This window comes from Salarias fasciatus, chromosome 15 (genome assembly GCF_902148845.1).
Source record: "Salarias fasciatus chromosome 15, fSalaFa1.1, whole genome shotgun sequence".
In the NCBI taxonomy this organism is placed as follows: domain Eukaryota; kingdom Metazoa; phylum Chordata; class Actinopteri; order Blenniiformes; family Blenniidae; genus Salarias; species Salarias fasciatus.
In genome coordinates, this window is record NC_043759.1 from 18,783,890 (window position 1) to 18,807,318 (window position 23,429).

At 43.0% G+C, this 23,429-nt stretch overlaps 1 protein-coding gene across 1 annotated transcript in view; it reads right to left on the reverse strand.

Annotated features, from left to right (window-relative positions):
- nkain2 (sodium/potassium transporting ATPase interacting 2) overlaps positions 1 to 23,429 on the reverse strand; it is a 77,737-nt gene that overhangs the window by 14,089 nt on the left and 40,219 nt on the right. Inside the window, exons 3-4 of the mRNA XM_030110661.1 lie at positions 23,034 to 23,114; positions 5,192 to 5,392 (exon numbers count right to left, since the gene is read on the reverse strand). Coding sequence (XP_029966521.1) covers positions 5,192 to 5,392; positions 23,034 to 23,114 — 282 coding nt within the window. The remainder of the gene's footprint in view (positions 1 to 5,191; positions 5,393 to 23,033; positions 23,115 to 23,429) is intronic.

The following is a 23,429-nucleotide window of genomic DNA, read 5'->3' on the forward strand; positions in this document are numbered from 1 at the left end:
CAACCGCTGTCAGTGAGGTTCTGCAGGATAAAGTGCTTGCAGATATCAAATGGATGGGTTTCAAACCGGATAGTATCGTTCCATTGCAGACTTTCATGTAACCCGTGTCAGTGCTGTCAGGATGGATTTCATTTTCATTATGCAGGGGGAAAGTCAGACAGATGACACCCACGCTAAAAATGCTCAGGAAATCCTATAAAGGTGTAAGAAGGGCTGCATTCGCAATGTGCAAAGTAGCCAAGCAAATCCCATTAAACTAAAGGAAGATAACTGAATCATCATTTTTCATTTTTTTTTTTTTTTTTTCCCCCTCGCAACAATCATGTTCCAAACACTCCCTCAGCAGAGTTTCTGACAGCACCTGGAAGTTTTAAACGCAGCTCAGGGAGAAATTAGCTGAATGTCAAACATCTGGTGTTCAATGAGGACGGGGAGCATAACGCCGCGTTCCGCACAGAGCTGAGACCAGAAAGTTCCCAGATTGCACCGTGGGATGAGACCTTTCGGAAAAAAAGCAAGTGCAGATGCCAAGGGGAGGGCGTCTATAGGTCAGCCGCCCGGCGACGCGGTTCGCCCTCCACCAGAGAGAGAGGTGACGACGGTTTCTGCCAAAACAAATGCAAGTGAATGTGCTGATGGCGCTAACTTTTCATCATCCCCGTCTGCAGAACGGGGAAAAAAAAACAAAAAAAAACGAGTGAGCGTCACAATTTTCAGCCTGCTAAAGTTGCTTAGTGTGAACGCTGATGGGAGAATCTGCCATGATGAAACATTTCATAAGCCAGAGTTGCACTGAAAAAAAAAAAAATCACAGCGACGCTACAATCAATAATTACATTTAATCGCTTTCATCTAAATGAGTTTGAACTGCTTGAAGCTCGTGCAAAAACGACACGCGGCTCGCGGCAGCAGCGCACGAACCACAAATTAAGGGAAACGCGGCCTCAACCTCACTCGCCCTCAGAGGACGTTTGTTTTCTTCTTCTTCTATGCAAAAATGTTTCCACTGCACAAATCGTTCATTTGCATGATCAATTCTGGAGTTTCAGGATTAGGGTTAACCCTAACCCTTAAAAAAAAAAAAAAAAAACAGAGTGTACCCTAGCATTTACCTCTAAATCAGCATCACTCCTTTGGAGTTCCAAGTTGTCTTCTTATAGTGTAATTGAGAAAGGCTTTGATTGTGTTTTAATAATATCTCACCGTGAAACTAAACCGAGCTCATTAAACAAACTCTGCAGGTTTGTGAACACGGTGCATCAGGATTTACGAGGTCACGCAATTAAAGCGCAGCCGAACAGATTACTCTCGCAAGCTGCAGGGTGAGAGGAGGGTCACGGTTGTCTGAAAGTTTCTGCCGTCTGCTGCTGGTTTCAGCAGAAAAACATCGCGTCGGATGTTTCACCGGAGATATGTCAAGGGTAGCAGCCAATTTGGTGGAACAACATATTCATCTGTGGGTGTTTAGTTTAAAGCAGTTGTGTTTTGAGTTTGATCGCGGCATCGTTCCTCAGGCGAAGTCTCAGTATTACTGTTTCGGTGCACATCAGTCTGAAAACTCAACCAAAAGCCTGGTGTGAAAGAACCCTTAATATATAATCCACCTGCTTTAAGTTTAAGTTTTAGGATTATTTGCTTTGTGCAGCTCAGCCTCAAAGTCTCCAGGATCCGTTCGAAAATAAAAACAACAGTGGAAAATTTCACTGATGAGTTTATCTACTTTAGCTGAAGTTATGCAAATCACTTAAAATCACCTGCAGACATGCAGTCTTCTAGAACACTGGGCCAACAGAGAGCCTTGTCTTAGATGTTTTGTTTTTTGTCAAATATAATCTAATTATGACTTTGTCTGTGCTATTAGTGGGAAAAGAAAAAAAAAAAAGAAAAAGAAAAGAAAAAGCTGAAAAATACAGTAATTAAAGAAGTCACGCTTGTGCGTTTCCCTACTGTGCAACAGTCTGGCAGTGATGGCCTACATTACACCGAGCACTGCATAGATCTCCCAGGAGGAGCCCTCTGCTCCGCCTCAGCGCAGACCATCCTCCTACTGTGCAACAAATTGTGAAGAAATTCTAAAAAAGTCCGGAAAAACTAATGAGTGCTTTCGTCAAAAATCACTTGTTGAAACAGTCAGGTGGCAAACCCGTCGGTTTATGATGTTACAATTAAATTTACGCCGCGTGAAAAATAAAATCCGTGAGAGACAGCCTGTGGAAAAAAAAAAAAAAAAGATGTGAAATGAGATGTTTTCTTATGAGATAAAGAGTCCTATCCGCCGTGGGTGTAAGATTGAGCGTGCAGTTCCAGGCGGTACATCATATTAATCTGTAACTCGGTGAGGTGGAGTCTAAATCAGACAGCCAGTGAGGCGGCGAGACGAGCCGGCGAGTCCATCACAAACCCAACTGACCACCCAGCCAAACAAATTATGCTCGACAGCTGCGATGCCTCAGTGGCCACACTTTTCCGACTAACACGTACTCTGACTTATTTTCTTGTCCGGCTTCGCCTTGATTTTCAAGAGCTTTTTCTTTTCCCCCCTCGTCGTGGAGAAACCGGGTAACTCTCCTCAGCTCGGGCCCGGACTAACTAAACCCGAACCCCTCACTTAGTCAATTACTGTAAACCAGCCAGCCAGTCGGCATGTGAACCTGTCAGGCTGGTGAGTCTGTGCTCACGGAGCATGACAGTGTTTCCACACACCAATTACAGTGAGACAGTGGTGGCGGCTTGGCACTCCGCCACACTATAAGCACCGCTATCGATTGACAGAGAGGCACGGAGAGTCCACACGGAGAGGAGGCATCATGAATAGGAAAGGGAGGGAAGAGACAGGGATGACGCACTTTTTCACTTTCCACCAAACTTTCCCGCTTGTTTTTCTCGCTCTTTTTTTTTCTCGTAACAATGCCTGCAGCCGCATTAAAGCGACGGTTTGTTTTGTTGCACGCCGGGTCGGCGTTCGCACGCGCGCTCCGAAAAATACAGAGCAAGCCCAAGATGAAAAGTGGGAGGCCTCCTTCATTCCCGATCTCCATCTCTCCCTCTGTTCTCTCCTCTGATCCTCCTAATTATCACAGTTTGACAGAGCAGGAGAGGAAGAAATGCGGAGGGCAAAAGGTATGAGACAGGCGGCGGGAAGCACGGCGAGGAGAAGCGCTTTGGCAACAATGAAATGACACAGAGACAGAGATGGAGGGAGAGTTTCTAAAGCAGCTTATCCTTTCCATTCTATGTTAATGAGGGCAGAGAAGTTGCTCACTTAATGGAGCTGAGATAGTTTGCTTTACTCCAACACAAAGTTGAACAACGGTACACAATTCTCTAACCCTCAGCAGCAGACGAGAAAACTGGCAACGTATATAAAGCAATACTATTAATCTGTAGATTAAACATATTATACATAAATTAAAAAAAAGAATCTCAAATGACGTACAGTATCCTTGTGTATGAAACTATTTGTATTTGTATTTGTGTCAACAAAATGCAACTTCATATAGATTTGTCCAACATTTTTGTCCAACACCCAGAAGCTACTAGAAACTGAGGGGCTGATTTGTTTCGTCCCATTAGTTGCATAAAGCATTTCTTGGATGCGACAAAGCTTTTGCATGCTGGACATTGTGCAATAGTTTAAGTGGAGTGCACAATGTACATCACACAGTCATTCATCTAAAAACTATTCTTAAAATAAATGAGGCTGAATTGAAATGAATAATTTGATCCATTATTACCATTCCAGTTGCATTAATATGCTTTGCTGAAACAAATCCAAGAGCTACTTTTTTCACAGACTTCTTGAAAGATATTTGTTTATCATCTCTCCAGCAATGGAACAAATTTCCACTCTACAAAATATTTTCATTCTTTTCTGCTTAGATTTTTTTTTTTATATTGCTCATTCACTCCAGCATATTTCTCCACCAGAAAGAGTGTTTATTCACTCGAGGAAACGTTCAAGATGTATGGGATATCAATGAAAAACATAAAAAAACACTTACTCTCCTGACTCACAACAGCCGCTTGGCTTTTTTGCAATACTTCAAATACCCAGCGAAAATGAAAAAAATACAATTCCACAGCTTTGTCTGTTGAATAATTGTTCCATTAGCACTTGATCTGTGTGAAATAATTATTTAAAAAAAACATTTCCTTGTCATATTCCTCTTTGTAAAACAGTGTTAAATATCTCAAATGAATTAAGATTGTGTGCTTTGCACCACTGGTGTTACAGATCAAGCAAAAGCAGACTTATGCAACAAATGCAGTTTAAAACGGTATAAAAATTAACGATGGCGAATATATCGTTCATGCTATGGTCCATCGTGTAAGCGGACACCCAAAGTTTTCACTTGTAAACAGTGCTTTAAACAGTCCTAAATGTTTATTCACTTTGACAGCGGTAATCTGGGAAACCCCCTCACTGTAGGATTTAAGACCACAGATTTTAATCCACAATGAGGGATATCGATTGCTTTTCTTTCCTGTGCGACAGACCGAAATTGCACAGGTTTAGGGGATGGCAGGCAGAAGGCTGAAATATTGATTGGCATAAGGGACACAGTCTGAAGCTTAAGAAAACATCGACTTGCTTTAAAGTTCATTACTGCTCTAATTCATTGTCTGAGACATAGTTTCAACCTTCTCTCACACATGATTCCACCAAGCATATTCAAGATGATTTTATGTGCCGTTTATCCTTTATTAAAGGCACTTTATGACGACTTCAGAGAGCTGTTTGATCTCCCATAATTACATTCTTCCGGTGAAAAACATTTTATAGTAAAGAAGGGTATTCTGCAGATTTGATTGACATTTTCCGTACGCGGTTCGGAGCTCTACATCAGTTTGCAGTGCGAGATGAAGGCGGCGCTGCGGTTGGTGCTAAAGAGACTCATCATGCGGCATTTGCATTTCTATTAGAAGCACAGTCAATAAACACCTGCAGGAAGAGGAACCAGGCATTTGACTGATTCGCAGGTAAAGAAAAAGAAGGAATTATGATGTGATTTTTGGGAATAATTTGACAGAGATCAAGAACTAACTTGAGAACAAGCGTGAAGATCTGTTTTCCATTTCATGTGGACCTTGCAGACCCAGTTCTAAAATACAGGTCATTCCTGTTCGTGTCCTACACAGTGTGAAATTACTTTGTTTTCTCAAAAAGTACTTATTTAGCTGAGGTACTTACAGCAAGGAGTATCTGCAGCGAGGAGTGAGCCACCTCGATGAACTGAAAATCCATCACACAGCCAGATATAGATATATATCGGTGGTCCTCAGGCGCCCAGGAGGGAGGAGGGGTGATGGGTGTCACCCTGCACCCCGGGCCGTTTTCCATCCACCAGGAGCGATGCATGGACAGGTTGAACGTCAGGACAAGGTCGGAGTCCTGGCGAGACACGGCGAGGAAGATAAACAGAGGGAAAGAGGGTTAAATTACATCCTCAGACACAGGCTGAATGTCAGAGCAGGTTTTAACCCAGTTTTAATTAAAGCCCAACTGTTTGTCATGACCGGGTCTGGGAGTCAGACACAGAGGAGAGCAGAGCTAAAAATAAATGCCAGATTTAAACCTCTAATAGTCCTGGACGACTCAGATTAGATGAGAATCATGTCCAGGGAGGGTTAAAGTCAGGGCTATGAGACAGAGAGGTAGAAAAACAAAGGGAGGAGGTTGAAGACAGAGAAAGTCAAAAGAACAGAGACATTAAAAGAAGAGTTTTGAGAGTTTTGATCTGAGTTCTTGTACTGTCAACTCAATCTACACTTGGACACAAATTAAATTATCTTCACTGACACTGCCATGAGATTTTATAAAACCATGTGTTGTATTTAAAATCATGCTGCTGATGTTGAGTGAGGGATGAGAAGAGAGTGAGAACGATAGACAATGAGGTTCAGAGGCGATTTGGCGCCGTCATTTTTGGCAGGCTGCATTTCAAAGCTGCTGCCTCATCAAATATCCCACCGAAGGGTTCTTCAGAGGGAAAACTCCTTCGTTCAGATCATCTTCGAGCGTATCCTGTTTTTCTTCAGAGAACTCACAGTCCAATGAACACCTTCATCAATCCGTCCACCTTTTATACCGCTTCAATTCAGAGTCGTGGGGATCTGGAGCCTTTCAGGTGATTATGGCCATGAGCAGGGTACAGCCTGTACGCCTCGCCTGGCCGACACCGAGCAAAGCTAACCCACACACTCACTGAGAGAACATGCACATCCAGGACAGTTTCCCCACAAGCCTGGACTCTTTTTTATTTCTTAAGGAGGCAAACTTAAGATCACAGGTGTGCATGAAGTCACCATCTATAACATATATAACATTATGGCAATTTAGTAGAACCTTCATGGCAGGGGGACTTTACCTATGAAGAATATAATCACTTCAGTGCTGTTTAATGCAATGACACCATGCCACATGGTTACACACTTCTGAGAGCAGTTTGGGCTTGAGTGTGTTTTTTGAAACTAAGAAATGGGAAATTGGACTATTGACATGAGGATGAAGGATGACCACTCTACCATCTGAGCCACAGCTGGACTTATGAGGCTTCACTGATCATCAGGTAAACTTAACTCCAGATTTGATCACTACTGCATTAATATGCACAATATTGAAGTTTTTACAGTAATAGTAAAGAGAATAGCATAAGTAATGTACATTTAAACCAACTCGTGGCAGTGTGAACTCTATGTAATATTCATGTTTTCCACAACATAAGATCTGAAATGAAAAGTCTGATTCATTTTTTTGTTAAACAAGACTGTGTTCACACTTGTGGTGTGATCAACTTGACTAAGAAAAACAAACAAACAAACAAACAAAGACACTGAAAAGCAAAGTTTATGCTCAGACTGACCGAAGATGTTAACAAAACTCCTTTCTGGATTTGGGCAAGACAAGGCAAGGTGGGTTTATTTGTACCCAAGGCGATTCAAAGTGCTTCACAGCCATCCAAAAACATAAGACTCATAAAATCAGTCCATAGAACATAAAATCAATCAATAATCCCATTAAAAGTCAAGATGCACATAGAATCAATAGAGAAAAACACAAATAGTAATTAATCAAATTAATAGCAAAGAGTACAGACAAAACACTTTCACCTGTCACATGCACAACTCATCAGAACTCTTTTCAGGATGGATTTGAACGTGGTCAGGGTGGAGGCATGTTATTGACTTATAGCGGCTGTTAAAGTTCAGGACTGAGGTCTTTATTTCCCCGAGATTCATAACCTGATTTTTAGGTTTTAGAGTGAGAGTCTCAAGGTAACTGATTACACTTTCTCTTATCGCTTCATATAAAACATAATGGAACAGGAGGGGTCCCAGGATCAATCCCTGAGGTACCCCACATGTCACAGCCATTCGGTCTGAGACACAGCTACCATTTACTGAAGTATATTTCATTTTCATAACTCCTAAACCATTGCTATGTGCCAGCCTGAATGCAGTGCAACGCATGTAAATACTTGAGGTATTTTTACCAGCTGAATGTTCAAAAACTGTTTAAAAATGTATAAAGTCAAAACAGCGGCAGAAATCCCTCTGTTGCACACATCAGTGGTAATCTGCTGCGAGGATATGGCACTTCTGAGACCCGTCACATCCTGTCTTTGGTCTGTTTAGGGGTCTTTGGTCCGGGCCGCATGCAGACTTCAGTCAAACTTCAATCAAGCCGCACCGCAGTGTGTTTGGAAATCAACACTGTTTGAACAGCGGGGCTCGGTAGGCTTGCTTTTCGCCCACCAGGGTTAAAAAAAAAAAAAACTGCAGCGTTCACACTTCTACAAATGGACCACATTAGCAGAAGAACTGCATCGTATTTCACTTTAATTGGGCCAAACCTGACAAGTGTGAACACACTTTCAATTTGCAATTTTATGTCATCCAACACAATACCGTTGTTAATCTTTTGATTTGTCTGCAGCCTCCACAACTGCATTACACCCTGCCCCCTACGAACATACAATGAAATTGGTATTATTGGGAAAAATAAATAAATAAACAGAAATAAATCTGTTTATACGTGAGATCTGTCAGATGCATGATTTAGATTAAGTAACCTTAATAGATTTGGTGCTTTTGCTCTACAGATCGACATTTTGCCGTTTCATAGCAACGGCCCCCGCAGCTACAGCGCAGTGTGTCTGCTCAGCCACATTTTCATTTATTTTAATTCTAAACGCCTCAGACATGCACGATGAATGGGTTTGCGAGTCTTGTCTAGCTTTAAACAATGCACCTACTAAACCCATAACAGCAGTGCAAACCACACTAAACGATGAAAACGACGTCAACGATGAACTCGCCTTCAGTACATATAGTTTCAGCAAGACACAGAAGAAACTTGAGGTTTTTTTGGGGTTTGCTCAGCAAAGTTTGGTTACTTTTCAGACCCAAGTTGGGCTCCAGCTGTGGTTTAATGATACTGTAAATGCAGATTCAACTAAAAAAAAAAAAAGGTTTAAAAAACAGTCACACATACTGTGAGAGTTCATTCATTTTTAGATTAAATCAGTTCCAGTATTTGAAGTCAATTAGTTCCTTGTAAATCACAAATCTTTGGAGTTTCACTTCATCCACTGACATGAACATCTGACTCAATGAGGTCTGTTTCTTCTCTGTGGGTCTCATTTCATCTTTACCAACGCATCCATAGCGTTTGTTCCTGCTCTCTCTCTCGATTAGCCGCTCTCTCGCTCTCTCCTCCTTTTTCTTCCTCGGCCTCTCTCTATCTCAGCATAATGAGCAAATGCCTCATTAGCACAGAACTCTGATTAATGCTGTCTCCCCTTGTTGTGCTCCTCTTTCTAATGGGTAAAATCTCTCTAAATTTCTCCCTCTCTGCCATCACTCTCTCCCCCTGTCACTGCCGTGCTCCATATCTTTCCCCCTGTCTTCATCTCTTTATATTTCATTCCTTCCTGCACCTCTGTCTTCCTCCTGTTTCTGTTTTGCATGTGTCTCGCTCTCCGTGAAAGGGGTTACAAGAGGAGCAAATAATTATTTCAGTACAGCATCATTCATCAGTACTTTTGTGAGCACCCTCTTGAAAAATCAAACAAACACAAACAGTGGCACTCAATGAAAATCTGAATTTGGCCTGGTGTCATGAAGACCTGGCAGGATGCACGGCTGCTAATTCTGCAATATTCTCTCGTTCGGCGGAGGCATTGAAAGTGGACGTAGCAAGAGAAATGTGCTCCAACTCGGCCAAGTTGTTTGGCACGGTCAACTCGGCAAACCGCTTACGGAATATGCAACATCGTACAGTGTTGGGCAGCAGACATCCGTCCATTTTCTATATGGGAGCTGGAGCTGATCCCAACAACTGACAGAGAGTTTCCCAAATTCATTGAGTAACTCAATTATCACAGATTAGAAAAGCAGTTATTTTCACTGGTTGGGGACATTGATAAGATGTAATCATAATCAGAACACTCTACAAACCTGCCTTTCCTAAATTACCAAAATATATGGTATATGCTGGAAACAGCTGTCAAGTTTATGTGTGAAATCTTTACTGGTTCTTCCCATTTTCATCAATAAAGAGGTGGGTGGGGGCAGTCGTGGCCTCGAGGCCAGAGAAACAGAGCTGGATCGGAGGCACACAAGCTGAAATCCCACAGCGGACAGGTCACCGTGGGTCCCTGAGCACGATCAATAACGCATGATTAGCTTTGTTTACCCTTAGGTTAACTATTAGGACCACTTTTCTTCTTTGTTAATGATATAAATTTGCAGTAACTGCTACGCTCAATCTTACACTGATGACATTGTCACAGAAACTCAATGTTCTTCAAATCTACGCTTGTATTTTTTTAATAGAGCTGATTCAATTTTTTTTTCTTTTTTTAAATCCTAAAGTTTCATTGGAATCACACACTGATCATGTGTCATGTTGGTGTAATTTCTTAAAAGCAAAATCTGGATTAAATCAGTACTTTAGCATTTGTTTATAATTCTTTACTGTACCTTGATAGAAAAATGACACATCTCCAAAAGTTTTCTAATATAATCAATTACACTTTTAACAGCAAAACTGTTTAGTGTGCTAAATGTAGAAGATATTACTGTTTAAGGTTGATCCTATACACTTATTGATGCAACAGTGACAAATAACCACTATGTGTTAATTTAGAACGAGACTGGTGCGAATATTATTCTCAATACAAAAAAAGTACATTATATTCTCTCCATTCATCTGGTAGCAGCAAGCAGCCACAACAAGACACTACAAGCCTGGACAGAAGGAAAACAAATCTGATATTGGAGAACAAGCAAACAACAAACTAATCATATTTTTTCATATCTAACAACAATCCAAGCATACGAGTTGTGGTGGTCACAGCGTGTACAAGGGATTTTGGAGACAGAGCTCAAACTCACCTACAGAATATAAGACAATTAAATCGCAGCTGTGTGTCGGCATTGACATATTGATCTTATATGGCGGAATTGACTTGGCAATGCAGCATTTAAGAGTGTGGAAATGGAAAGGAGGCTCATATAGGGCTTTGAAGGGGTGCATGGGATTGAAGAGGACAGTGAAGTGGTTTCATCTCATTAGGAGGCTCTTACCGAGCACACTGGGTAAAGGTGGGCTATGCAGCCGCTGTGCCCAGAGTGTGGCGTCCTCCAGAGAGCAGAGGAAGCTCAGTCCACTGTTATGCGAGTGATATATGTCATCTACGATAGTATCGCAAATGTTTTGATGGTGCGCAATTTTACATTATCGAGTATTCACAGATGCGTCAGTCCTGTGTTAGCATATTAGCTTAGCCATTCGCTAGTGGTCACTGTGCTATGAATCCCTCTGGGGTGATCCAGAACCACTGCAAACAGTTGGGATTAAGGCGTTTTAGGACAGAACCACCCCAACAAATTCCTGAAATGTTAAGTTTAAAAAAAAAAATTGTATTCATTTTTTAAAAATAATCTTGAGGTATCAGTCTGTCTGGTGATGAATGGGCTGTTTGGATTGCACCCTCAAACAGAACATATTGGTTTGGTTTCTATTCATATTTCTAACTCTGTGCGTGTGTGTGTGTGTGTGTGTCCATCTGTCTCTCACTCAGCACCATTTCTGACTGTTTTCCAGACTCCTTTCCTCCACATATTCCCTGTCCTCTGTCAGCATCTCTCATCTATCTCACCTTAATAAAATAAAATCATTTCTGCAACCTTCACCCATCCTGGATGAACCCTCGATCTCAAAACTCTCAAACATATCCTCGCTCGAAAATTGAATCAATTAGGTAATGGGGATTTGCTCTTTGTTCCCATAATGGGGCTGTTTAAACAGAATTAGGACCCCACAATGCTACAGAATACCTGAGCCACACACAAAGGCACACACAATATCACACACAGTCTATAATTTCCCGTGTGTGAGTTGAGGATCGTGCACTCGTGCTCTCAGGTCTTTGTCTCTGACTGTGGACTGGAGCCGCTTCAATGAAGCACATCTGCTTTCCCTCCGTCGCTCTCTCCACCTCTCTCACTCTCCATCCCGCTTCCTCCGCCATTCTTTCTGCCTCTATTTCTCGCTCTTACTCAATTTCCCCTCAATTTCCCACCTCCATATTTTCCTTTGTCTTCCAGTCCCAAGGGGTAACGGAGTGCAGGGTGGGGGGGGGGGAAGAGACCATCCAGAACAGGTTTTTCCTCTGATGGTCTGACAGTCAATGAGGGAGAAATCCCTTTTATAAGCTACAATAACAATCTGGTCACATTTTGGGGTTTTTCATGTCTCCATCTGACAAAGACCTGTACACCTTCAGAATCCAGGCCAGAGATTAGAATCAGTAATGATGAAAAATTTTGCCAACCCTTTTGATTATTTTTGATTGAAGATGTTAAAGTTACAACCCAGTTTTTATTCATATTATCATTTCTGACAGAATCCAGCTTCTAAACAGCTTCTGGAATGGTTTCTACCAAATGTGACACTTTATGGGTTTTAAGTTAATAAAAAAAAACAAACAACTGACCTTAAATAACAGTGTTCAAGGCAGTGAGGATAACTGAGATAATTTCATTTTTGAATGGATGGATGGATAAATGGACGGACGGTTGAAGGGTACTAGGAATCACAGAGCCAGTTTTTTTCCCCACGAGTGCCTCGGCATCTGCTCCCTGGACGCACACTCAAACACAGGTGTGAGGACATGCTGTAAAGATCCTTCCGATGCACACTATCCCACACCTAAACCAACAGCTTTGTACAAGCTGAGAACATGCAACGAATCCACGCTACAGCGGGCAGGATGTGAGGAAACCGACAACAAGTTAAAAATAAATCTGACAAAAATCAACAGTCAACTGCATACTCAGTCCCTTTCATTGAGCAGCTGATGATCACATCTGAGGGTATAAAATCAGCTCAGGGCGATATCAGCTTTATTCTTTCTAAAGTCAATTTTTCAGTCTATTTAACTGAACTTTCATCTCTATTTGTGGCTTCATCCCAGTTTCCATCATCTTCTCTCTCTCTCTCTCTCTCTCTCTCTCTCTCTATGTCGCTCAGTTTATGTTATTTCACACCCATACAATCAGTCACGGTGTATCTCCCTACATTGTTTTGCCATGATTTCCCATGGGTGTCAGATGAGGCCTGAACCCATAATGCCGACGGCACTTCTCTGCCATCAGATTGGGTGGGGGTGTTTGGGAATCGCTTCCTTGCATTTGTGTGTGTGTGTGTGTGTGCATATGTCCTGAGGGGGTAAGTAGAGATGAGGTCTGTTTCAGCTCCAAAACCTGACCTTAACCATACTAAAGGCATTACCAATTCCAATCAAATGCCTCAGCACAGCCACTCCAACTCTTTCAGCTGCTGACATCCGTGGGCCAATTATAGTGCTTTTACAAATACCTCAGGTGGAATCCAGCATTTCATGAAAGCGAGAGGGCACTAATAGAAGCTTTCAATGGGTTAACTGTGTGTGTGGGGTTGATTTTACAAATGAGTCAAAATCCCACGGGAGCTTGTTTTGATACAAAGAAAGAACGGAAGATCTGTTGGAACAAAAAACAAGCTTCTTATTAATGCTGCTCTTATCAACAGTTTGATATTAATCCTTTTTTGTCCTCATTAAGAAATGATCAGTGGAACGATGTTTCTTTGTATTTGTTTCATTTGGGGCAGCGTCGTCAACAACAGTGAAAAGCCATTTCAGTTTTTTTTGTTCAGCGCTGGCTGAGAGAGTGAAGATGGCTCCGTCAGGTTGGGTGAAGCTCAACGCAAATTCAGTGGCTCAGAACATGTAGCCACTAGTTGGTTCATTTAAGATGAAAATTACATAATCAAGTGTGTAAAATCATCTATACCTATAGATAATCATGTTCTGAAACAGAGAATCGAGGTTGTGTTTTAACCTTGGATTGCGATGCATTTTGGATTATTCACACAGTTGTTTTCGTGAAAAATGCTCAGTAATAAGAGAATTAACTCTTAAGAAGCTCTCCTTCCTCATACCTTGGTGATTGCTCTCTATCAGACCAGGAAGGACCTGGAGCAGGTGGTGAGGACGGCAGGGCACATCAGAAACACACCGCTTTCCCCTTCGGAGACACAGAGCGGATCCGCTCCGACAGCAAGGCTCACTTTCTGCTGCACGGCCCCGAAAGACCTGTGTGCTCTGAAAGAAGCACACTCAGTCTGGACATTAACTGTTCCTCCTGCTGCCGGAGATGCATGGAAATAACTGAACAGCTTCCACCTCCAACCAACAATATCTCCCCCCCCCTTAAAACCCCTCATTACACTCCTGACACACACAAACACCCACGGACCCAAGACGTGATTTGCAATAACCCTCCATCTCGTGGTATTGATTTTGCACTGCTCATTATGATTCCTCTGCCTGAGCGAAGAAGCGCGTTCCTGTCATCCTAAAACAACAACAATAAATCATCGTCTTATTTTGATTCTTTCAAAGTGCCGAATTCAAATTACAGCATTTACTCAGGCTCACATTTAAAAAAGTACCAGACTTTAGCATGTGCATTAGAGTTAAACTATCATTAGCACAGCCCAGTGAAATCCATTACAGTCAAGGCTAGAAATCCACTAGAGACGGCATCTGAACCTCGGGACAAGTCTGACTGCAGGAGTCAAGTCAATTAAATCCATTATGTGCAGCAGCGAACAGCCAGTCTGTGTGTTCAGTCGCTTTGTTTCATTTAAACAAGACAAAACTAACTGTTGTTGTTACACATGAAACTATACAGTTGCGATGAATAATCAAATTAAATCAGCAGTAGTAATAGCTCAGGGCTTTAAATGATAAAAAAACTGGCTGGTAGAACTGTCCCGCTGGAGACATGTTGATGAAAAAAAAAAAAGGCAATTTCATGCTATGATTCCAACAAATGCATCCATTGATCAAACACAGTCAGGGCTGATAGATTAACTCAGTGAAACAGGGTGGATGTTTTAACTAGAACGCCTATGATTAAACGTGTGGGATCGTCTCATTCATCCTCTCCGTCGCCGGCGCTGAGTGATTACTGAGGGGAGCGAAATTAAGCGACTATTAGCATTCAAACCGGCCCGGGCAATCTCCCCGCTTTCTCCTCGCACTTTCTTCAGGGATGAATCGGGTTGTTTGCAGTTTGATTTACTATCATATCTCTTATCCACTTTATCCTCCGGTAACTGACAACTTTATCTGCTGATATGAAATTGGTATGAGAGACATATTTGATTTCTTTTTTTGATTTGGGGCTGTGCAGCGTTAGATAAGCTATCGCCTCTTCCTGAGAGGATTTGTGAAAGACCAACTTTCTCTGTGATTCTCCTCCTTTTGTTCCCGCTATCCCTGCTTTTCCCTGGATTCTCTCATGACAGAGACAGTGATTCAACATCCCATACCGCAACGTATAACTGCTCTCGAGCCTGTGGATGTCGAAACCTGCTGCCTTGTTTCTCGTTTCTCCGCTTTCTTTGTCTTTCCTCATTCGACCACACTCCCCACGGTCGCCACCGCCACTTCCTGTCACCGCCGCTCAGCGTGTTTCCAGACTGATATTAGAAAAAAAACAACAACAAAAAAAAAACAGCAACAAATCGCCATTTGTTTATCCTGAGACGGTTTGGGTTCGGCTCGTGTTTTCCTCTGGTGAACGGCGGGTTCTCAGCCGACACACTCGCACTTAAAAGATGCACGTTTTCACACGTGCGGCGAGCAAGAAAGCATGTGGGATAAACCCGCCCACGCTGCAGCCCACCCCCACGGTCGATGACTGACAACCAAGCGCGGGGCTTCAGTATCTGTGTGTCATCTGCTGCCCAGAGGGTGGCTGCATCTTTTATATGACATGGTGGACTACTCACAGTTAGCTGTCTAAGCATGTGTGTGTGTGTGTGTGTGTGTGTGTGTGTGTGTGTGTGTGTGTGTGTGTGTGTGTGTGTGTTTTTGCGACACAGTGACAGTTCTTTCTCCACAGGCTCCTCTCCAAATCTGCCAGGGACGCCACATCAGAAATCTTTTTAAAGATTAATTTTATGGCATTGCTGCTGTATTAGATAGTGCGGCGGTGAGCGACAGGAAGGACGGGAGTGTGACAGACTGATATGTGGTATGAATCCTCGGCTTAAACTCAAATTACTGTCAAGACAGGGTGTACACCTTATCTCGCCCGTGGGGCTCTACGGGGGCCTTATGGAAGGCAAAGATACATATTAGATACAAAGTCTATGAGACACATGAGGGTTAAAAGAAAAAAAAAATGTCTGAACAAGAAGGGGTGACGGGGAAATTTCTTACCTGTTCAACAGAACAGTGGAAATGGGAACAAATGGAAAAATTAGTTCGCAGATATATTTAAACCAAAACAGCCTTTGATCATCAGACTCCAGCTCTCCGTCGAGGACACTGAAGTCCCGACTCCTGCCTTTGTTCTTTCACACTGAGGTTATTACAATGCCCCGTTTACCGGTTTGCCCAAAAATTATTGATCCACTGCAACTTTTTCCAAAACTCAGAGACAAGTTTTAACAATAGCCATTAAATGGGGATTGCTTTATAAAAGCATCTTTGCACTGGCTCACAATAACATTCCTGATCGATCTTTTTTAAAGCATTAACTTGTTTTTATGTGTCGAGTGTGTCTATTATTCTGCACGTCATGTTTCCACTTTGTGTTCCAGTGTTCAGCAGGATATGACAGGACCTTCATGTGTGGAGTTTCCATGTTCTCCATGTGCCTGAGCAGGCTTTTTTTTTTTTTTTTTTTTTTGCAGGTACTCTGCCTTCGCTTGACAATTGAAAGACATGCTTGGCTGAACTGTGAGACTGAAACGAGAGCTTTCACTAAGCTGTGCAGAATGTCTGGAGTCAGCTGCAATAGGCTCCACTCCCTATGAAGGCTGGTACTTTTGTGGCTGTGAGATCGAGCTCAAAACACCATTTAGGTAGTTTCTTGCATTTGAAGACACTGTTTTAGCCAAATGTTAGAAGAATAAATGATTACACCAGCATCGCACGTAGACCAGGCGTCTCAGATCTGAGGAGCAACAAAGAAAGAAAACGCTTCAATTGAAATTATCTTCGGCCGCGACAATTCAGCTCAAAATAATTGGAGAATAACGACGTGAGTCGACTCCAACTTTGGTTTACCGGCCAAGCAATGAGTCATGGCTGACGTGCACGATGATGCTGTTGAGTGTCACGATCAGATCCACTTTAGCGCCGTCTCGGTCCGGCTGATCTGCCTGTTCCTCGGCTGTCTGTCCGTCCATCTGCCGCCCGGCTGGCTTCAGGACTTTCTCCTCCCTCCACGCCGTTTCTCCTACTTTCCGCTGGCTGTCAGCGGTTTACTTCCCTTATCAAGTAGAAAATGTCAAAGTCGTTTGGCAAATTTCATACCCTCACAGGCCTAATGCGTTTGCCTCTCCTGCTGTTACGCTACAAAACACCGAGGATATTTGAAGTTCATTCACTGAACTTCAAACAGTCCGCCTGGCATGTTCTGCATACTTGAAATGATAAAACGGTTGGTCATCACACACACACACACACACACACACACACACACACACGACCGAGTGGATTTGTTGTTGTTTCCTACAATATTTGTGGGTCACACAATGCATGTTATTCCAATTACTTAAGACTGCGACGCCAGGCGTCACCGACAGGAATATCAAGTGAAAAGCTAAATTAAATCAGGAAAACTTGGCACAAATCTAATAGAGGTTCATCTTCACCCTCTTACAGAAACAGACGTCAAACCTCTGTAATGAAGAAAAATGGACGGTGTCACAATCGGTTTTGTCCTGTGACCCCAGACGTAATGGCCTGAGCACACAAAGTAATGCGTTCTCGTACAGAGCCGCGCTACGTTCGCCATTCGCCATAAATAGCAGCGCCGCCTTGGAGACAGATGCACACTTGGCCCGGGCCGGGACAAATAATATATACAGAGGAAACGGCGGCATGAAAAGGGGGGTGAGAAGGTGAACGAGCGAAATCTGAAAGGAGCACAGGGCAGATTAACATGGCACTTTGCAAAACAACATGAAAAAGACTTGATTATAGGGTGAGCAGAGGCAGCAGAGGAATGAATTACATGTAGATGAAGAGAGCAGAGCTTATGAGCGAGAGAGACCCAGACAAAGACGGAGGGAAGTGGCATCAAAGAGAGAGAGAGATGTCATTCATATCGCAGTATTCCTGGAGTACAGAGCACGCCGTCATTACCCTCATCAAACAGACGAGTGCATGCAAGATGCATGCGAAGAAGTGGAGCAGCTAAAGGACTCTGATGCGCTCGTCTCATCTCTCCTTGACAGATATGTGAGCCTCAGACTCCTGATCCTTCATGATTTAAAGCGCAGCTGTCTGTTTTGCTGAGACGGTTTGGACATACGATCAGGAAAATTCCCAAGAGCAAGTTATTTGGGTTTATGACTACATCTGCCTCGGATTCGTGCTGAATTTGGTGCAAATTCCAAAATGCTAACATGCCTGCTACATGTCGATCTGCTGGAAATGTTATCAATGCTCATTCATGTATTCACGAGAGAGTGTTGAAAAGTCCAAATAAATTAAATGTGAAAACGCTGAGATGTCCAAATGGGTGCTGAAGTTTTAACATAAACAAAAGAGGTGTTGCTCTGTCCCTGAACCTGAACTGCTGCAGGAAGCAGAGATCGGAGTTTCCTCTGATCATGTTCTGCAGTGAATGTGTGTCTCAGGTGGAGCTGGTCGTATTGGGGTCTGACACTGCTTATTTTCTATGATCTCACTCTAGATTTTTATGTTTGTTCAAAACTTTCATGCTTTGCCTCATAATGGCCCTTTTTTTCACACTGGCACCTCTGATAAGCGCCGCCGTTTTTGAACAAAGACGACACTCTGCTTCAATGAACACAATCTCTATTTACGCTGTCAAATTTTCTTTTTTGGAAAAGCGCAATCTGTTCCCTATTTTCCTCAACTTTCTCCCGCTTAGTCATCTGGATCTCCTCCTTTGTTTTCTCTCTGTGCGTCAGTATTTATGCTTCTTTTCATGTCGCCGTGCGCGTGACTTGCCTCTGACGCTATTCTGATCTTTCTGCACTGCGGAGTCACAGTTTTTACCACCTTAAACGCACAGATTTGTTAGCTTTGGTGTGACGTGGGCCGCATTCGCGCATGTTTTCTCAGGCACTGGTGACCTCTGTATGGGAGGAATTCTGTCATTTCTTACTAAAAGTGGCGTCTCCTGCACTCATTATGATAACAAGTAATCCTACGTCAGCAGTAGTTTAACTAGCATGTTGGCCTGACTAATTTTCCTCTTTGCTTTGGCTCCTGCGGTCTGCTAGTTTGCATAAAGCCACTTCAGTATCTGAGAAAAACGAACATAATATGTGGTTGCAACGTGCGGTTTGAAAAGTTGTTTTTCCAAAATTCACAATTTAGTTTTAATTTTTGTCATGGGCAGTGCGTTTTCCCACACCCTCATTTTTCACTTTGGCTGTATGCAGAGCTCTCAGCAGATAACACAATCGACCACGTTTCCCAGAATTTCTTTGTTTTTTTTTCATCAAGTGGAAAACAATCCCAGACGCAGCCGCGCTTGTTTTACATGCGCGTCATTGTAATAACGGCCCCGCAGGTCAGTAAACAAGCCCTCAAACGGGGGGGTTGATGGATTCACATCTCATCCAACAGCTGGTGGATCTGATCGGGGGCGGGGTTGGGGGGGGGGGATTCGTGGCTCCCCTCTCCCTCAGTAACTGGGTCAAGGTGGATGCGCCCTTCAGCGAGCCGCACGCAAACTGTTCCGGTGATAAAAACAAGCTGTTCGGCATCTGGTTCGTCCGCGCTCCTCGCCGATTGGTCAGCAGGTAATTGATAAAGGTGCTGCTGATTAAGCGGCTGCTTCACCCTCATTAGAAGCCAGATGTGTGGATCACGGACCGGAGAGAGCCGGAGCCCTTTAAATTACGTTCCCGTAAAAAAAAAAAAAAAAAAAAAAGGAGGAGGAATTATGGACTCCTATAAACTCATCATAAAAGAAAAATGATACACATGCTGATTATATTTTTCAAGCTCTTGCTACCTTGAACACAGGCGTATATTTTGTGTCTGATCACTAAATAAAGTCCCCGATCACCCCAGCAGTTGTATTTTTAACTCGGCGGCCTCAAGAGGTACAATTATCATTAAAGTCAGTGCATATTAAACCTGCAGCTTCCTGACCGAATTTTATATAACCGATGGAATGCTGTGAAACTTCTCAGCGCAACAAGGCTCTCAGCACACGTGTGTGCAAGTGCATCCGACCGTAACGGAGTACCGCAGAGACTCGGAGCTGGAGAACCGGCGCCAATTACACTTGAGGACAAACTACCGCTACCTACGAAGGAAAAGACGAGAAAAACCGAATCGGGATGTAATTTAGGATTGATGACACACGGCGCTGTAAGTGTGATTTTCTGTGATGTATTAAGCTGAGAGAGCAAACACGCTACATTACCGTCGAACAGAATGAGCAAATTGCGACAAATTGTGATTTTCGACACCACGGCACAGAGCGTAATCAGCCATAATCAACACTCCCATCAGCTGACTTTCTTCAGTTTGTGCACACTGATTGGCCTTAATTCAATGTCCAAGTTGATAATCTTTACATGAAGTTGACTTTTTCTTTTTTTTTTTTCCCCAAACAGAGCGGTGAACTTTTATAAGAAAGACTTCAGTTCAACTCTCATGAGTCAACAGATAAAATTCAACTGACACGCTTTAATTACAAACACGGAGCGTGCGTAATCGTGAATAACTTGATTTGGATTGTATCTGACCTCGAGTAACCCACGGTGTGAGGTTTCGGTTACAGAGTGGGGGGTGGGGGAAACGTGGTTTGAACTCAGAGAGGAGTTCATCTCCTCAGCCTCGGTTAGTCGGACCGCTGAAAAGGTGTGAATGAACACACGACGCGCCACTTTGTCAGGAAGCAGTAAACAGGCGGCTGACAGGGTCCTGCCCCTGTGATCACAGCTGCTGAAGCGATCCCAAGATTACTCTTAATTACGTGACCTTTCCTGTCAGGGAGGCGGAGAGAACGCCGTCTCAGCATTTTCAGAAGTTGCGGTCAGAGACGGGGACGAAACTTTTGTCCTTCATGAAGAAATCAAACAAGCTGGTTCAGAGTCGAAACTACGCACTCAAACGGTAGACTTGAGCCGACTGTGCGGACAGCAGCAGCGGAAAGCAGGCGGTAATGCCAGTACAGCTCCAGGGCCGGAAAGCGTGCAGGTAGAAACCATCAGTGACCCTTGACACCCTTCACCCAGCCCGTTCCAACTCCCCCCCTCCGGCAGGCGTCTCAGATCTCAGACAGATAAAACCCACACGGCTCAGCAGCAGCTCCTCCACACACACACACACACACACACACACACACACACACACACACACACACACACACACACACACACACACCAGCTCCATTACCAACAGTTAGAAAAGGCTACGAGGTGAGCTTAACTTCATCTGACATGTATAAGAGCAAGAACATATTCAACATGCTGTATATGCAATCATGCTAAATCATTTATCTTTATTTCTCTTGGAGCATTCCTGATGATGGATGCGTTCTTGTGGCGCCTGCTGAGAGCAGCGGGAACGTTCTAAACGGCTACCAAAAGGAGCTGAATCACACTGAAATAACAATATTCAAGATGTGTATTTTAATAAAGGCCTGTTAAGACGCCATCTGCTGTAGATTGAAGTAACAGTGAGGGCTGAGCCTGAAGTCAGCTCTCATCAGAGCTGACATATTCTGTCTTATACTTTAATTTCAACCAGTTTCAGCTGTTGGTTACGTTTGTGTTTACACCGGAAACACCAAACACTGAGGGACAAGAGCAACGGGAACAATCACCTCAATGGTACAAACACTCTGAAAAAAATGAAAATCTTAAGTTTTAAAAGTCAAAATCTGCCCAAATATCCTTAAACCATAAACACAAACCACGCTAGATTTCAATAAGCTTGTTCTGCCCTGAGTGTTTTCTAAGTGCTAAAAAAAACTGAATTTGCTAATCAATTTGTAAAACTAACAGTTTTTTTTGTTTGTTTGTTTTTTTTAATGTATCTTTTTGGGAAAGCTGCCAGGGTAGTAAAAACAAGGACATATGAAGAAAGAGTCATTTAAAAGGAGAAAACATTTCCTTCAGCTGAATAATTTCCTCGGGTCGACGCAGCGCAGGCCTCATTTTGGATATTTCAGATATCTGTGAGTGTTAAAAGTTCTGCACAAGTTTGAGGATTACCGATGATTATCATCAAAGAATGTTGGTTTACACATTTTTTCAATATATTCCGAGGCCCAGATTGGATTCTGGATGGACTAGAGTGGACTTCTAATTTGAGACGGTCCACACTGTCCATCTTTTATCATGCTTTTATTTACCTGTTGCAAATTTTATAAACCAACAAGTCACTGGTTTTTCCATCAAAGTATATTGTGAATAGGTTTTGAATTTTTGTCCACTTTTTTTTACTTAAATGAAAGATTTGACTCATCAAAAGCCAGAAACAAAACAAAATAAAACAAATCAATCATTACGCTTAAAGGTGCTGTAGGCAGGATTCGGCATCTCCGCCATCTTGCTTAGGGTTACCTAAGCAAGCTGGCGATTTGACCCATCTAAGATGGCGATTTGAAACCCAGCACAGCCAATCCTGTCCTGTTTTCTCTGACATCACGCCCTTACGCAAGTTAAGCCCCTCCCACAAGAACGTGCAACGAACGCCCCTCGACCAATCACGGTTAGAGCCTCATGAGCTCTTCTGATTGGTCAAAGATACCTGGAGCTGTCGAGATTCCTTTTCAGCTCAGAACAAAGACAGATGGAAACGCTGCGCCCTCGCGGTGGTGCAATTATGCTACACTCCTAAAGGATTATCAATGGATACTCTAATGTTTAATCCAAAGAAAACACAGAAAAATTAGCATTGACTAGCAAAATCCTGCCTACAGCAGCTTTAAAGAAAGAACTTCTACACAAATTTCCTAAAAACAGCAGACATGTCGGCTTTATCACGATGAAAAAAATGGCATTCTGTATGATCACACTGCTGGAGCAATGCACAACCACTCCTAACAACAGCGTCTGTTTATTAACCTGCTGTAAGACGGCTGCTGCTGCAAGGATTCTTGCAATTAACCAAAACTGTTTTCGTTCTCGACAGGGAAATATAGCTAATGTGTGAGACAGGCCGCAATAAACCAGACCGATCAAGCCCTGGTAATACAAAACTTCAGCTGAGCTGAACGTTTCCTTGAGTATCTGTTTGTGGGATCAGCCGCAGGGTTTTCATCTCTTCCAGGGATTTATAAACTATTACCTTTCCTTCTCTTATATATGCATTTTGATGTGAAAAAGTGGAAGCGTACATCTAAGCGAGGCCTCCAGTAATCCCGCAGTATTAGTGAAGACAGAGAGGACGTCAGTGCGGACATGTACAGCAGAAGTGTTTTACAAGGTTAGAGAAGTAAAAACAAGGAAGCGTTTTCCTTACCCTGGACAGATCTCCAACCTCCAGGTAAAAACAAATGATGAAAACATTCCAGGTCATCCAGACTACAAGCCAGGCAGCGTACTGCAGGGAGACGGAGGGAAAGAAAGTGAGATGCAGACAGGATTTGACAGGCCCCTGGTGGAGATTTTTTTTTTTTTCTTTAAAAAAAGCATGTTCATGTCTCGCACTTGGAGCCGGCGAGATGGAGAGAAAAGACAGAGAGAGGCTTCACTTTTGATATTGTTAAAATGCAGAGAAATAAAAACAACTGCGAAGAGTGCAACCAATCACCCGAATCAGAGCAGACAGGGGGAGAAAATGGATCGCAGCGCGCAACGTGGTGTGTGTGTGTGTGTGTTCGTGCGTGTTTTTGTTTGTGCAAAAACAAGCTATAGG